Source organism: Anomalospiza imberbis, chromosome 12 (genome assembly GCF_031753505.1).
Source record: "Anomalospiza imberbis isolate Cuckoo-Finch-1a 21T00152 chromosome 12, ASM3175350v1, whole genome shotgun sequence".
Taxonomy (NCBI): domain Eukaryota; kingdom Metazoa; phylum Chordata; class Aves; order Passeriformes; family Viduidae; genus Anomalospiza; species Anomalospiza imberbis.
In genome coordinates, this window is record NC_089692.1 from 7584368 (window position 1) to 7602604 (window position 18237).

The 18237-nt window shown below is 38.7% G+C and overlaps 1 protein-coding gene across 2 annotated transcripts in view; it reads right to left on the bottom strand.

The window, feature by feature from the left end:
• ITFG1 (integrin alpha FG-GAP repeat containing 1) overlaps window positions 1-18237 on the bottom strand; it is a 72012-nt gene that overhangs the window by 50267 nt on the left and 3508 nt on the right. For both annotated transcript variants that reach the window (XM_068202642.1, XM_068202643.1), the window contains exons 2-6: window positions 18138-18210; window positions 16617-16762; window positions 14892-14949; window positions 14224-14298; window positions 11667-11761 (exon numbers count right to left, since the gene is read on the bottom strand). In XM_068202642.1, the coding sequence (XP_068058743.1) occupies window positions 11667-11761; window positions 14224-14298; window positions 14892-14949; window positions 16617-16762; window positions 18138-18210 (447 nt within the window). The remainder of the gene's footprint in view (window positions 1-11666; window positions 11762-14223; window positions 14299-14891; window positions 14950-16616; window positions 16763-18137; window positions 18211-18237) is intronic.

The following is an 18237-nucleotide window of genomic DNA, read 5'->3' on the forward strand; positions in this document are numbered from 1 at the left end:
ACTTTCAAATATTAACTTTGCATCTAGAAGGAAGCTTGTGCAGTATTGTTGATTACTATCAATATAAGCCAGAAAAATATTAAAAAATCCAATAAGTTCACAGGGGCAGAAAGAGAAACATGAAATAAGAGAAGCCTTATCTAATTTTCCTACAGGTCAAAATGCCACTATATCTGAAAAAAATGTTTTTGAGGTTCAAATAATCATTTCAAGTAGGGTCCTTGGTGTACTTGGTACTGAAGTTTACGCTGAGCTCTGGGCTCTGCTGCTCCCAGGCTGCGCTACAACAGGCTCTGAAGTGCTCTATGGAAATAGCCAGCCAAAGATGAGCATTTGCTCCCCAGCTGGGGCAGGCTGGGTGAACCTCACAGCCATTCTGTCTGCACTGTAACCTCTCCCCAGCACCTCTCCGACTCCATCTCTCACTGCAGAGCTGACCTCCCACCTTCACTGCTGAGTCAATCCTCCCTCTGCTCAGTCCTCGGTGCAAGGGGAAATCCTGGCCAGCAGTAACTCAGCACTCCCTCTGCTAATGCTGTTCATCCACATTTTGGGACTCTGCCCCAGACTAAGACAAAGTGGCACAGCTGCCGACCCCAGACAGAACTCACCCAATGCCACCATGCCAGAACGTGCCCCGGCTCCCTCACCTTTCCTCACCAGAGATGCTCCAGTCCCTTCACCATCTGTGTCACCCTTGGCTGGCCCCGCTCCAGGAGCTCCGCGTCTCTCTGGTACTGAGGAGCCCAGAACTGGGCACAGCACTCCAGGTGATCCTCACCAGGGCTGAGTAGAGGGGCAGGGTCACCTCCCTGACCTGCTCCAGTGCTCTTCCTAAAGCCCCCCAGGATCCCATTGGCCTCATGGTCACAAGGACATGGTGCTGGCTCCTGCTGTCCACCAGGACCCCCAGGCCCCTCTCAGAGCTGCTCAAGGTCACTCCCAGCCCGTGCTGGTGCTGGGGCTGTTCCTGCCAAGGTGCAGGACCCGGCACTGCCTTTCTCTCTCAGTTTAAAGACAATTCCATTCAGCAACATTCCTGTTTTGCACTGAACTCCCTCCCCCAAACCAGCTTCTCTTTAAAGTCAGTAAATCACTTTTGCTCTCTGCTCCTCTCTGTGTACTCCTGCTCCTTTTTCCTAACTCCAGGCACATAACACTGTACAGAACGAATGGAACCAACACAGCAGAGCAGTTCCAAGGCTGCTGTAATGTCACACTGCACGGGCAAAATGCAAAGGCAGGCTAAGAGAGCAGATAATCTACTAAAAATAGTGTAGAGGAGCTGGTGCCACACTGCTCCTGCATTAAAGGAACAAGCTGTGATTTCCCACAGGACAACTTAACACAGGTACAACACCACCACCTCTAGCTCTAGAGCCCTCTGAACCAGTTCCAATGGTACCTTATTGCCAATTGTCCTCTTTCTTATCCTTAAGCCTTCTTAGAAGCTACAAGTTTGAAATGCTCATGCATGATTCTGGGATTAAACTCTCTTGCGCTGAAGCCAAACCAAATTCTTAATATTTACAAGTAATTATCCATTTTGATCAAGAATGTCAGAGATTTCAAACCAAGCAAAACAAAAGCATTTCTTCGCAACAGCAGTATAAAAAGGTGATGCAATTTAGACACTAGAAATAACTACTCACAAATTTTTATAGTTCAGAATTACATGTGTTTTCTCACAAGTTTGTGAAAGAAAAGAAAACACAAGTCCTGTCTGGAACAGTGTTCTAGACCAGTTAATTCCCAAATGTTACTTGCAACCTACCTTACTTTATGATTCTTTCTGGTTTGATTATGTAAGTTTTTGACTCCAAGAGCATCTCAGAGAGGCAACAAGTAAGAATCTGTGCACTTTGTAAATACCTAACAACCACAGCAACGAATCCTTGCAAGTGTTTCCTTTTCAAAGGAATGGTGTCCACAACATATCTCCCACCTCACTGTTACTGCTTTCCATGTCTATTATTACTAAATTCTTAAATACGTAAGAGCTGCAGGAGAACAGATGGAGCCAACAAAGGCATTAATATCTGTATGATCAGTACTGAGGTTACACAACAATGAAGACAATATACAGTTCTTTTCTACACTTTTTGTATTACAATACACTAATCACATTGAAAACTGCAACATTTTTGTTTTGCTTCTGGCTGTATCAAGAAAACTCAGCCCCTTGTTCCTACAAGGAATGCCTATCATATTAAATATGGTCAGAAAAAGTCACTTGTCTGCAGATATGCTGCACACTGCCTTTGGAAGGCAGTTCAGGTTGCAATTTCAGCTGTAAGAAACAGAATCTATTCCATAAAGATCTCCAAATTTAAAAAGCACAGACAAACTACTGACGACTGCTCAAATTCTTATTTCCCTAATGGCAGCATAGTGAGAGATATTTACAACCTGAAGTTATCAAACCAACTAATCTGGAGCTCAACAAGCAATTATTTACAGAATACAAAGGTGATGATTTTACCAGACAACAGGTACATGAAGGGATGCTAAAAACAACAGGCAAGGGGGTACCTTTAACAGCCCTAGGGTAGTTGTAGATTCTGTAGATATACAAATGGAAATATGAAACAGGAAGAGGAAAAAAATCCACTTTGCTGCTGCCAGGGAACGAATATTGAGCTAGCTGTATGGACCACTAGACTAAGTCTGCAGGGCATTTCTGGCATCCCTAATTTGTGACATGATGCAGTAAAGATAAGGAAAATACTCAATAGTTGGAACAGGGGAAGATGATCTTGTCAGATTCAGGCAGATTTCCTGAGATGTAGCACCTATGTGAATGGAGTGGACAGAAGTGAATGGATAGAACTAAAAAAACCCAATACTGCCTGAGAGGAAACCTTTCTCTTAAACAAATGCAAAGTAAAGTGTGTTCACTTTTAAATACACTTTCCTATTTTGGATTTAACAGCCAGTGATTAACATAAATACAACATAAGTAATTGGAATATTCATCAACAAAATTCAACAGCCTGAGTATACAAAAAAGGAAGCACGGAGGTTACCCAGCATTTTACATCTACAATACTGAAAATCAACTGAAATATATACCAGACACTTAATGCAGAAGGTATCTGATAATGCTGCAAACACAAAACCACCGTGTATTAGCATTATACTCACAACCTACCCTAAAAAATGAGTTGGTGAGCCAATTTGGCTATAATTTAATTTAACTGGCTTAGTAATAAGATGCTGCTACCCCAGCTCTGCTACATCTGATCACCACTTTATATATATATAGAAAAATACTGAATTCAGCATTCATTCTTACAAAAAAAGAAAGATTATTAGAATGTATGTTTCTGCCTGTAAAAGGGAAGCTATTCAAGTACAGTGCTCCTAGCTCCAATAACCTAAAGCTTGTTATAGAGGAAGCACAGCACTTCCATCCATCTTTATTTGATAGGATCTGGGAATTTTGACACTGTATCAACATATGGCCCACTGAAGACTGAAAAATCTCCCCCAAAAGCAACATAAAACTTGACTGGCTAGACTGCATTGAGTTTATTTAGTGCACTTACAACTACCCTGTATCAACGTCCAAGTCACCCCAGACACAGCCACAAACACTAAAATTTTAATTTGAACACAGCACATCCCATCTTGAGCTCGCTACATTTCTGGCAATGCCTGTGCAGTGTACCTAAGGGAGCTTTACCTAACTACTACTGTCTGTGGTGGCCTATCTTGGACAGCAAGAGCACAGCATTTGTGCCACGGGGCTTGGGAACCGGAGACCTGCACTGAAGAGAAGCAGCTGCTGAGAAGCCAGTGCTGGACCAAACTGATCCAAGGGCAGCAGCACCTCTCCTGTGGAGATGGGCTGGGAGCTGGTGCTGCTCAGTCTGGATGAGAAACCCTAGAGTCCCTTCAACATAAGGAGAGCTGGGGAGGGGCTTTGGACAAGGACATGCACAGACAGGGCAAGGGGGAATGGCCTTAGGCTGAAAGAGAGCAGGTTTAGGTTAGAACTAAGGAAGAAATTCTTCCCTGTCAGGGTGGTGAGGCCCTGCACAGGCTGCCCAGAGAAGCTGTGTCTGCCCCATCCCTGGCAGTGTCCAAGGGCAGGTTGAATGGGGCTTGGAGCAAACCTGGGATAGTGGAAGGTGTCCCTGCCCATGGCAGGGGGTTGTAACTGGATGAGATTTAAGGTACCTTCTAACCCAAACCATTCTGTGATAATTGCAACAGCTCATCGATCATGACACAGGAAATCCATTAAAAAGACATTAAAATGCAGGGCAGTATTCAAACACCTTAAACATGAAAGCATTTCTTTGCAACTTTTCCTGCAAATCTTTTTGCTGCAGAAATAAACATACAGGCAGTTTCCAACCGCCCACCTCTACAGCCAACAGCAGGTCCAGCTCTGATCCATATCCCACGTTTTTCCTCACACAGCCACTCCTAGACTCCTCTCATCCCAGTCTTATGCAGCTATGCTTCCCTCATTCCACACACTATTAGGTCAGTCCTCCTCTAAGAACTTCAAGTCCATCTGAAATGAACATCCTCTTTTTGTAGAAATTCATCCAGGGTTTGCTCCTCACCATCTCCAACTAAATTCCCTGCCTACAGCCTGGATTTTTTTCCACCTCCCTTCCCCTCTCCCCTCCTGTGCACCCATTTCTGCCTTTGGCCCCCGGCTCTCAGCTGAGCACCCAAACACTGGCCATAGTCCAGAGGCACAATGGAAGGGAAGGAGTCCATAATCCCTGGCCTCTACAGATGGCTGGCAGAGAAAGGCAGCAAGAGCTAGTAAGGAAAACAGCAACAACACCACCCCAGCTGATAATCCTGAGACCTGTGTCAAACTGGCTGGTTTCAATGAATCTTTTAATCAACAGTAAACAAAACAGGTAGTATTGCAGTCTCACCCTACTTCCCCTGGTTTTACTAGAACTAGAAATTGCAATAAAACCTAACTATACAGAACCCGCTCCAAGTTCACTTCTGATTACCCTTGTTATTTTCTGTCACTTTTGAGTGTTACAAAAATAGTGCTATTTTTAGATGGAGCATTCATTTCACTAATGACTGTTTTGACCTTTCTGTTTAATGTCAGAGGGCTTTATTTCAGAATAAAACCCCCCAGCATCTGACTGCCTTGAGAAGCCACTAGGGTACGAGCAACATTAAGTTACTGCTTGATTTCACATTTACTTCAGAAGTTTAAGTTGATAAAGGAAGGGGGAAAAGTGCCCTTATTATAAACACTATTGCCATGGACAAGGCAGTATTCAATTAGAACATTTATGTGTACACTCCAAAAATGCCTAAAAATTATTTCATCAATGTGGAAGAACAGGGGTGTCTATGCATATTCTCTAACCAGGAGTTACTTTTGGAGATGAAAGTGCCTGCTTTATCTATTGTAAATAACGCGCTGAATTAAAAATCTCTGCTTTGCAGTGTGTTGACAGAATGGTAATGTAACAGCACTATTAAAATCACTGAATGCCCTAAAACCCAAGGCAAAATAACAGATAACTTCCCTCTATTTACATTACAGATTGAACACCAGTAGGAAAAAAAGTATTTAAAACCAAACATTATTTACAATTTTTTAGTTGTAACTACACAATATTAGTTGTACAATACTTCTACTATGCACAAATTTTATACAAAAAGTATATACAGTTAATTAAAAAAGTATATATAGTTAATTTTATACAAAGTCAGTTTTATTTCTTTACTACATGGAAATAGAAAACAAAAGTCTTACTAATTTCATGCTTCTGTTCTTAAGTTTTTCACTCAGGTAGAGAAACCCTCTACATGTGGTATTCAGATTTGTCAAGGTGGCATTAGTGCTGTCCTAGAGCAAATGGAATACATCTACATGAATTTTTGGCGCTAATTAAATAAAACGCTAATTAAATAAAACTTCCTACTCTGAAAAACTTCAGCAAAACAAAAGGACTACATATGTTCCAAACAAGCTAATTTGTGTTGGTAAATTTTTAAGAAATGTGCTTGTAACAGGAGATTGTGAATCTATTCTGTTGAAATGGCTCTTAAAAATGTATCAAGTATTTACTGTAACTATTTAGTAAACCAGGTGATAAACAGTGCTAAATAACATAACTAAGCACTACAACTCCTTTCATTATTAAAAATTACTATAGAAGGAATTAATATGTATTAATTTAAAAGTTTTTCTTAACTGGAGAACTTTAAATTAGATTTATACTTTAGATTTCTGTTGCCGAACACGCAGAGCAGCTGTGACTATCCTTTTGGCTGTACAGCACTTGTTGTTAAACCTGAGCTTTCAAACAGAAAGTGCTCTTTATTTTCATAATATGGGCAACAACACTGTTTCAAGGAACAAAAAATAATGCCCCTCAAAAGTGCTTTCAGAACCCATTTTCACATTCATGTTTTCTCCACAAAATGCTATTTGGGGCAGAACCAATTTACTTCTCACCTGTATTAAGTTATTGATTCCCATAAAAATATAATATAACTCCCCAGTGTATATAACTATATCAGTATACAATTAAAAATTGCAAAAGGAATAGCTTTTGAGACACTTCAATAGCAATTTTAAAATGTAAACTGCTAATCATACAGCAGAGATTATGGGATCCTTTAGAAAGATTAGGAAAAGAGAAGTTAAACATAAAGCTCTTTCTTTTCTCTAATGATTTCTACCCATCCTTTGGGTCTCTCTGTAAGGAAAGCTGTGAGTAAGAAAAGCCATCAGCAAAAGCAGCCCAGTCCCAGCAGCAGGAGGAGATGCAGCTAATTCCAGCTCTGGTTTGATTTTATGAGCTGGAACTTCCTGTGGTATTGAACACTGGGAAAGAGCAAGTGGAAGAATGGGGGCGACAGGGGATCAAATCACCCAAAGCATTTTTAATTAGACATAAACATGTCAAGAATAGAAGTAATGAAAAACAAACAAAACTTCATATACTGAAGTCCTCGGAAATATATCCTGTCTACCTTACATGATACATTTTTTGTCTCCATTATTTGCTGTAAACTCAGAGGTAAGCTCTGCTATCAGAGCTAAGAAATTTTAAAAATTGTACCTGTTCAACAAATGACACAGTGACATGAATTTACTGAATATTTGCTTGGGGAGAAATGTAAGGGAGAGGGCAGAACCAGAGAGAACAAATTGATTTCAAATATATGCACACACCTCCCATGCCCCATCCAAGATTTAAAATGCCACCAGATACTTTGTTTGCCAGTTATTTGAATAGTGAATAAAAGCAGATCTGCTGCAGAAAATCAGCTCTGCTGGTAAGGAGGTGCAGAGAGACCACCAGCTTCCATGAAGAGGAAACTCACTGAAAATATGACCAGAGAATCTGACATTGAGCATTATACTATTTTCAGAATCCAGGTTTAAATGACTACAACAGAAATATCACCCATGATTTGAGTGATTGGTTTGCAAGAAGAAAACCATCTACATTTATACATTTAAACTAAGTGGGAATCAAAAAGAAAACACATTGTGAACGTTCTGGTACATTAGGCTTCTAAATTCCCAAAGCAAAACAACATAAGAAAATTAACCACCAGAAATCAGTAAAGAGACTAGCAATTAGCTTGCAGCAAGCTGTTTCTGACTAATGATTTTTCCACTTTAGTTTTCCCAAACCCAAATTTATAATTTTTCCTTCATTTTATATAAAAAGCTCCAGAAATATCTCCAACTATACACACCACGTGCTAGTGTTCAACACGAGATCAGTTGTAAAACCAGGACTTCCAAACTGTGGAATCACATATCCAAGTGACACACAGAGAATTTAATACATCAGCTAATTTTCATAGCATTCAAGGATACATTGATAGATGTACAGTATGAAGTTACAGTGGGATTCACAGTCCAAGGCAGCTTGTCTCATGCATTTGAGCACTTTAAAAGTGTTCGTAGGGCCTGAGCTCTAGGTAGAAGACTTTTATTTCTGAATGCAAACAAATCTATGGTTTAATAATCCTGTTGGGTTTTTTTTTCTCAAGTTTAGAAGTACAGCATTAGCCCTAAGTGAATATCTGACATTTCAGGACATTTACAATAAAAGTAATGAAGTAGTCTAATTAGAAAAAAAAAAATGACAGAGCAAAATAATCACTATCCTAAAAATTTCAACTGTGATATTTTTAAGAGAGGCCTCTTACTTGAGGATCCTTCCTTGGAAATGCTCACCTGGACTGCTTGCTTTGTAAAATATACCTAATGTTAATCTGTTCAGACAAGCCTATTATTATTAGCTGCAAGATTATTTTCCTAAGCCAGTTGTGAAAAAGAACTAATGACAAGTGTGAGTATGAATGACTAGACAGGCAGCAGCCCTGTCCTACCAAGGACCACACCTGCTCCTCACCTGGCAGCCTCAGTGCCATGTCCCAGCAGTGACAGTGATGGGAGGCTGCCTGACCAGCCCATTTCCAGACATCCCCTCCCAGCTCAGCCACTCTGTGAAGCGGATACTCCTCCCTGGAGCAACACATGCAAAAGACACTCGAAAGCTGGTATTCAGTTTAGCCATTAAGCACATACAGACTCTTTGGTAAAGGTTTTAAATTGCAAATTTTTGCATGGTTTTTATGAAATTCCTGGTCTAACTCAGAATTCCTTACTGAATTAATAATTATAGTGAGCTGAGACTTCTGCATGAGGATGCTTTCTTTAAAAACAGCAGCAGCACTACTCTCTGAAACAGCCCAGTTTATCTCCCACCAAGAAAGATTAGTATTATCTTTGTTGTGGTTAGAGGATTTTTGGATTATAAAATCCTTACACTGTTAGCCTTTCATGAAGCATTGTTAGGGATTAAACACATCTTTATGAGCAAGTTCTCATATAATGAAATCATAACAATTCAACTTCATTTCACCCAGAGCATGAGAAGTGTGGCAATTAAAAGCTCTGTTCTGAGTGTTTAATATCAGCAGGTTGAAAATGGTTTAGGCAATAAACTAGCAAAAAGCTTCTCAGCCCAGAGAGGATTTTTTTTTATGTCAAGCACACTTTAAATCTCCTAAGCTGTTTATAATGATAGAGTTGCCAAAAATAGCCCAGCTAAAAGTCATCAAATTGGCTGCATCTGTTGCAAAATACAAAGAGTGCCAAAATATTGCAAGATATTAGAAAAACCTTTAAAAATACCTGCAAAATCCCCCAAAAAGAACAAGTAAAATAGCATGTCCTGGTAATCTATTTGTAAACAAAAATCACTCCATGCATTTTAGGTGCAATTATATCCTTATAATCATGAACAGTAGCATTGCCTGTGAGTAAACAGCCTGAATATTTCAGTCCAAAAGTCCCACAGCAGCATCAAATCCCATGACTATTAGAGTGTTTTGGGCCACATGATTTCAGCAGGCAGATTATTCCCCTGCATCTTGTCAATGCCTCCTTTTTAATTAATATGATTCTAATGTTCACCAGGCCCTGCTCTTAATGAGGCTTTGTTCCCACTGAAGAACAGCTGTGTGGGTGAACACTGAGTCACAGGAACGCTCTCCTCCTCACCAGCTCCTGTGAGCCAAGCAGTGCCAGGCCCCACGCAGAAGCACAGCTAACCCAGCACTGCCCGTGCACTGCCTGCCCGAGCAGTGCCCAGGCCTGCACACACTTCCAGCTTTTGCTGTTTTGCCCTTTTTCCCCCCTAATTTCTATCACCTGACTACTGTGATGACATTCTATGAGTCACTTGCTCAGCTCTGTACAGACACACAAATTAGAGCAGACGTGGTGAGAACACTGCACAGGTATTTTTTGGAAGAGGCATGGTGAGACTCAAGGTACAATTTCATGCTTGGTTAAAGGCAGCCTACAACTGCTGCTACTAAAAGAGGAGTCAACCTTTTCCCTGTGCTTACATCAGCTCTGACAATCCTGCATGGCGAGTTGGATCAACTTAATAACTCCAGTGACAATGAACTGTGCTCCTCAGCAGCCCCAGCTCCAAGCAGTTACTAGAGCTGATGTCAGGGAACTGACATAAATGTGCAGGCAGGACTAGACAACTGGCAAATTTTCATTTTGGCAGGAAGCACTCTTGGAAAAACACATCAGTCACGAAATATCAGATATACTAATACTATTTTTCAGCAACGTATGTCTTATTCTAGGTTAGTCCCATCTTCATAGGGACAGTAAAAAAAAATTATCACTCCCACCTTAGAAGTAAAACATTACTTTAAAAAATAATAATACTGTAATGCTTTCTCCAGTTTTCTTGTCAGTATGAATTATTTTCCTTACAATTTTCCCCAGGTTCCTGTAACATAACACTTCCCACAGCACTAAACATAACACCCTAACGTAGTACCTCAGCCTGAGGTGTCACAGCCCTGCTGCTACAAGCAAGTAGAAGTCAGGATCTTTATGGGAAGAGCTTCACAGGAGCTTCTACTCACATCTTGAGATATAAAAATAGATGTGACTCTATAAAAGCTCCCAGCACTACCCACACAAAGATCCTGACTCTCATTTCTATTTAATAGAGGAGCTTCCACAAGCAGCAGCACTAACTAGAACTCTTGGAACATTCTTTAGTCTGGCAGCTGTCAAAAACCTTGAAAAATTGACCAGTCTGTGACCGATCAATGTAAGAATCTTAGACTTACCTTTACTCACCCCTGAGTTCAGATTTCAATGTACTCAACTTAAAATGCTACCTGGAATGCTCATGTATGCTACTTATGCCACTAAAAAAATTCCAGAAGGCTTCTAGAGCTAACTGTGTTAGAACTGGTTATTACATGATACCGATTATGGTAAGCAACCATATATTTAATTTTCCAGTTGGAATTTCCACTTGACAGCTTCACATAGCAATGTGCCAGAACTGGATATTAAGGTTTGACTGCATGCTAAAGCAATTAACTTAATCCCCAACATTTATAAGCATCTCAATTAAATTTATGGACCCATTCCTCTCTCATTCCCATGCAACTAAACAGGAAAAAGATAAGCTCTCTTTCCAAAATTACCATATATGAATTGATGTACATTGCACATCTAGCAGAAAAAGCACTTCAGAATTAATTTAAAAATTGTGTGAAGAAATGAAGTTTATCACAATATTTAAATGTGCTTGGAAATATGAGCCAGGTATGTAAGTGATAAACAGATTCACTACGGTAACTGAATCACATAGACAAAATACCCCAACAAAATAAAGAAAGAACACAGGTAGTTCTATCAGTGATAGAACTATCTACAACATAGTAGAATGAAGTCATAATGAAATCCTGAAAACAAATTTAAATCCGGTCTTAAAAACATTTTGCTGAATCAAACTACCTAACTAATTCCATACTCAGGATAAAAAACTGCAACCCTGATGCAGTTGCCATGAATACTAGAGTACAGCATTGTGAAGACCAGGAAACAACTCTTTAAGGGTGAATACAATATCATTCAGAACAAGCAGTAGTTATGATTATCATCAAGAAGTAGCAAATGCTGTTAGGATATTTATTTTAAAAGTTGTTTTTTAAAACCCAGAATTTTCAAATCAAATATTAAAATTAGGTAACTGAAAAACCCAAATCAGAAGTAGCAAAACCATGTAATTACTGAAGGAAGTTGCAACACATGACATTGACACTTAGTGATAATTATTTTTAGGATGGTATCTAACGCTTCTATGACTTACCAGCAGTGAAGTCATTATTTAAATCTATAAAGGCATGAGAGTGTGGTATATGCATTTTGCTTTGAGTTTCCAGTGCAGGATGCCATGACAAGTTCCTAGAGACAAGAATAAAAATACGTTTCATCAATGTGTAGGGACTGTTAATCATGATACTACTGCTTAAAAAACAGCGAAACTTAAAAAAAAATGGGACAGAATCCCAATGCTAAGACAAAATTCCTACTTAGCTTACAATATACTAAGTAATTCCAGTAATTGCTTGAAAGGTCCTGTGAAGGATGATTCATAGCACAGGGGCTTCAGTTCTATTTTATTAATTTTCTAAAGCAACTTTTTTTATTTTGCACAGAACAGTGTCACTACCCACAAAGTCACAGTGCCAAGGCTCCAACTGTACTGCAAATCCTGAGACACTGATCCCTGCCCATCTCAGTTTCCTCAAGGAGCTCTACTTCTGCAAGTACTTCTGGAATTTACTTTCTGATTAATAAACATGAGCAGAAGTAAGCACATGCTGTTAGAGCAGGTCATGCCTGCTGCATGGAAATACACTTTATTTTAGCTCACCTAAAAATCAACACATGAATTAAACTTTCACATTATGATGCACTACTAGCTAATTATGTAATTTACCAAGCAGATGATACTTTTATTTATTTATTTATAAATACACATGCCCTGCCTTTTTCTGTTCTAAAAATGGCTGAACATCCAGCACACCTCCCTGTTAACAGTGATCTGAAGTGCAACAAATCCTTCAAAAGTCACAGTGGCTGAATCATCAGATATATGACTTTAAGAACCCTTTGCTAAAACACCCAGGAAAATCTCAATGTGCACTATACAACAGCAGGAAAAAATATTACTACTACTAGTTGGGAACTTCTTTATTTATTCCAGTGACATTGCATACATGTTATTGAAGTCCTTATCTTCCTTGGCTAATTTATGGTAAGAAAATAAATGATATTCTGATTACTTCCCAAAGATCATAACTAACTCTTAGAAATGTTATAATGCATCACTTAATCTTAAAGAAATAATTAAGTATTTTCTCTAGTTTTTTCTATGTATTTCTATATTGAAGACTGCCATTGAAGTTAGTCATGCAGTTCTAGAATAAATCTTAAAACATTTTGGATTAAAATATAAATGTGCTTTTCTAAGCAGATGAAAAGGCTGAAGGCTGTTTTCCATGAACAAGACATGGCTTATGCTATTACCTACAGCACTCAGTCTTATTTTGAGCTATGATGGGTAAGTTTGTTTGTATCTTAACGTTCCTGAAAGAATTTCTTCAACAAAATGAAACAAGTCTTTCCCACTTTTCCATTTCTTCAAAAGCTCATACAATTTATTTTATATATAATCATTGCAAAGTGTTCAGAAACATCCTTGTGAATCTGAAATCTGTTTCATAAGCCAGCAGTACAAGTATGGTGATACAACTGAAGTTGGGATTAATGAACAAAAGCACACTGCCAAGAAGGGAATAGCTTCCACTGACACATTCAAATGTTATTTATCCTAGGAAAGGAAAAGAGACAGGAACTACAGGTATAGGTTTTTTTTATTTTCAAATGATAGACTTTAAGTTCTTGGTTTAAGTAGAGACATTGCTACTCGATATTATTTGGTTACAGACTGGTTCTGTTGAGCCAGTAGAGACACAATCTTTTGTTATGCTTTGATTTCAGCATTCATATCCAAAACAGTAAAAAATAATCCATTGCAGAGTCCTTGTTAAGCATTTAAGTATGCCACTATTTTTACTCCAGTATTTGATAACTGGTGCCATTCTAGAAATTTCAGGGCTAGCAGAAATTTTAATAACACAACTTAGTCCCCTTTTCTGCAATTTCATCTCATAAGGCTTCGGTCACCTTCTATCTGCCCATGAGTGGCCTGAGGCACTCCTTAACACATGGGATGTGATACAGACATCACGTATATGCACACTTGTGTTGCTACTTAGTCACCTCTGATTTATGTCACTTCATAAATCTCTTCCCCCTATATTTCCCTTAATATATACAGTTGAATACTCTTACATCCTACACTTCCTGTGCTTTTGATTTCCTATGGTGTCCAATCTTCCCATTACAAATCATTTACTAGACAGATGAGAGGTTTTTTTAAGTTTACCCAAAACACTTGCATATTTTTCTTTTGCCATCCTTATAATTATAAGATCTGTTCCAGTACTTCTTACATCATCAATCTGAAAGCATCTTTTTTTACAGCACAAGTTCCGTAACACAGATTATAATACTAAATATCAAAAGAGTACTAAACAAATGAGACTATAACTTCTTGGAACTAATTGTTCCTATTTCTGATGTCTATTATCAGTGGTTCTGTTTTCTCAGCTCTCATGGAATTTCTACTTGTAAAATAAAATTTCTACTTGTAAAATAAAACTTCAAAGAGCGGATGAAGAGTGTCACTGGATGTTTTGCCATGGACAGAAAGAAGATTCACACACAAATCCTAATGAGAAGTGGATAGACAATGCCCAAGTTCCAAAGCCATGCTGAGCCCTGAGCCTTCAGCTTACCCGCCTAGCAGGATCTGCGGCTTACTCGAGTCGCTCGTGACACCAAACACATCAGGAATCAGGTCTCCATTAAAGCTGAAAGTGGAACACAACGTGAGTACCACCTCAGTCAGCTCAGCAGTTCAAACCACCTGCTCCTCAACTAATCTGTACTCGGACATTTTCCCACTGGGCCGGGAAGAACTCTCAGCTGTGAGCCGGCTCTGAATTTTGGCTCTTGTCTGAGTTGCTGGTACCAGCAAGGGTCTGTCAGTGCTTCACACTCTGCCTGTGCTTTGCCTTACAGATTTACTTCCCTCCACTTTTGTTCAGCATTTCACACACAGGCAAGCAGATTGTGAAAGGGATATCTGCTCATTTTGGTAAGCCACTAAGGTTTTTTCTTTACAAAATTCACTGAGAAATGAATGGCTTTCTTTCTGAATACTCACAGTAAAATGAAAAATTAAAAGATCACGTAGCTACTATTGCCAGGGTAATATAATACAAGAATTGTAAAGATAACTATTTTGGTTTATCATATTTTGTTGGATCAGTTGACATTACAAAAACCACCCTGTTCTTAAAAGATAAGAGCATGTGTTTCAAATTTTAGCATTAAAATATATTTAAGTTGCTCTTAGTCACCACTATAAATGTGGTTTTCTAAAAAAGTAGGTCATACTTACTCCATTACTAGAGGCTCATCATGAAAAGTCTTATTTAACATAGTTTTATGGTTAAGATCTGAAAACAGAAAATATTAACTTGATTCAGTTACCAATATATTCTGACACTTGCATTTTCAATTAAGACATAATTCTTCTATTTATTTAAAACCATCAGTTATATGATTTAAAAAAGGCACCACTTAATATAAAGAATTAAATGGCTTCCTGAAATTTTGCAGGAAAGGTGAGTTACAGTTACTGAAGGCTTTTTACCTCTCCACTAAACTCCTCAACAAATTATTCCAAGTAGATCCTAGTGAAACCTATTTCTGTGTATGACTGCCATCACACAGATACGGGAAAACTGAAACAGTTGGGATGAAGACAGGCTAAAAGGTTAACTTCCACTGTATGCTAGACTTCTGTTTATTGTTTTGTCACTGTAAATAACATTCTTAATTATACTCACTGAGTATTTGAAATAAGCAATAAAGGTAGACTTCCTAAATGGGAAGTGAGGACTAAGCTCCAATCAGGTTTTCACCTTAGACTTCACTTTTCCTTGTAATCCAAACTCCTTGCCAGATTATTCCCATTTCCCTCCTCTCTCCACAGTGTTTGTCTTTACAATTTCCACATTTCACACAACAGTCCCCTCCTATTGACTTGTCTGTCACACTTCCATTACCCAAGGAGACACCCCATACCTTGCCAGTGGCCTCAGCACATACCAACCACTGCCTGAATTTTTAACCTCTGACTCCTCCTCCAGGCCCCATATGCTCATTGTGTTTCCCCCAACACTTGGGGTTTTTTTCTGAAACAAAACAGAATAACTTAATCCAAGTCCTCATATTCTTCCCAATACTAGAGATACCTGCTAGTCCCTTAATATTTGACCCACTGCACTTTTCCAGGTTGCTTGTTTCAGCTCTGATTAAAGCCAGAAGCAATGGTGTCTGAGGCACACTTGCCTCACCTGTAACTATGCCATAACACAGTTTACTATAGTGATTCTTCTTCGGCAGTTTTTGTGGATTAAAGAGTATTTTTTTTGCTTATCTGTTCTTGTTCAAACCCTAAATTCTTGCCCAAACCCTTTCCTAGCAAAGTCAACAGAAAACAGAGGAGACCTCAAGAGTTTACACAATCCATGACTCTACACCAAGACAGAATCAGCTATACCTCGAACACTGCTAAGAGACTCCTGAAAACTCAATTCTAAAGCTCTTGAAAACTTTCAGCAATAGAGACTCTAGAAATCTTTCTTCCAATACTCACTTTAGTGTGTCACTGTGTTTAAAGAATTTCATTTAATATAAATATTATATTACTGGTGGTAGGTTTAGGTATGTGATTTTGAAAATTGATGCACTAAAGTTCACAGCAGGTTCCCCATGCATTTTAAAATGAAGATAAATCTTTAGAGATAGTCTTTGTGAAGCTGACATGCATGATGGGGAACCCATGAGAAACAGCTCTTCAATTAATAGGTACTGACAATTTAGAATAATGTTTGGTTATATCTGTTGCATAATATACTGCAAGTATTGTTCTCTTTTATTAATTATTGAACACAGCTTAACAGCAGGATAATATATAGGTGTGAACCTGAATAGCTGCTAATCCCTATTTTAGTTGTAAAAACAATCATTACACTGTAAAAATGAGTTGTAACTTCTTGACAATACTTTGAATTAAGAAGTCTAACAATCTTACTAAGAACCAGTCTCAGCAACTCACCTAACGTTTGGTTGTGTCCCCAGAAAATAAACACTGAAAGTTCATCTTTGCCATGACTTGGGGCCTGGGTAGTGAGGAGGACATCCATTTGGGAATCTCCATCATAATCTCCAGGAACTACACTGGTTATGGTGACACCGAGGGATCTGGAATTAAAAACAAAAGCCCTCACATGCAAATAATTGTAAAAAAAAGGTGTCTGTGTAAAAAGCACTTGTGTGGTCAAAGGCTTGCCCAATTATTTTTGGTCCCATACAATCTTACCCTTCAACAACCTGGTTTAGGATAAAGTCCTTGCCTATTGCAAAAGTATCTCAAAATCAGGCTCTCTGTCTAAGGAAAAATGACATTTTAACTTTAAAATTCAGCTATCAGACATTCTTCAGCCATACTCTGTTTGTTAATGCTATCTACACTTCATTAAATCCTCACTTTTGTTGTAGAACCAGTCAACCAAAATGTGTTTCAGTGAGCAGGATATTTTGGTTGCATTACAAGAGCAAGAACATAAGGCAACAGGAACTGTTTAAACCGCAGGAGTCAGGCACAGGTACATTTTTTAAAAGACAATACCATTTCCTCCTACCTTCTGCTAGGTCTTACTACTCCTTCCTACCTTTGCTCTTTCTATCTTTTTTATTTGCTTACCAACTCAACTCTGCTTTACACACACAAACACAGGTCACATTAAGGATTAAAAGCAGATCCTTTCTAATGCATTAAACAAATTAGTTCCTTCCCAGACAGGAGGGAATAAGGAAAAATAAAAATATGTAGAATACAGAAGATGAAGCTGAGCTATAAAAGCAATTTTAATTTTAATAAACATAATACTATTGGTAAGCATTATTCATAAGCAATCACCATAGTAGTATTACAAGATATTAAAGCTAGACATATATATGCACATATAAACAGACTGGTTTACAGGTATTAAAAAATGATGCTTTTAAAGGCCACATGTAAACTTGGCAAAGGAACATCTCTACATAGAAATACCAGAACACCACCTTTCATATCTCTTCTAAATCAGATTATATTGGCTGGATTCCATTAGTAGCTACAGCAAATGGATGAATTACCCTGAAAACACATCTTGGGATTGATACTAAACCCACCCACCACAAAGACCTATGTATGCTATGGAATGACAGTTTGCTTCACTAGGAAATACAGTCCTGAAGATCCAAATCAAGTGTAAAAGTATTTCAACATATGGGTATTCTAAATAATGATTTGAGGACAAAACCTAAACCATAAATATTCCATAAGGGGTGTGAAGCAACACTTATTAGTAAACAACATGAATGACACAACCCATCTCCACAGACTCTGTCATCTGACCAACAAAACAAAAATGTATCAGGACATGGATCAGGAAGTTAGTCAAAGAACTGTAAGGGCAAGCTGAACAACAAGTCAAATAACAAGAGCACAGGCAATTGCAGGCAGCTCCCACTGAGTGCAGAGAGGCCCTTCCAAGGCAAACAGACTGTGCCAGCATTGAACAGCCATACTTACTTCATTGGTAGCTTAACACGGGGCTTAAAGTAGGGTTCCTTCTGGTCAGCCAAAAAAATCACCAACTCATTTCCTGCCAAGGCAAGCAAGTCCATGAGCA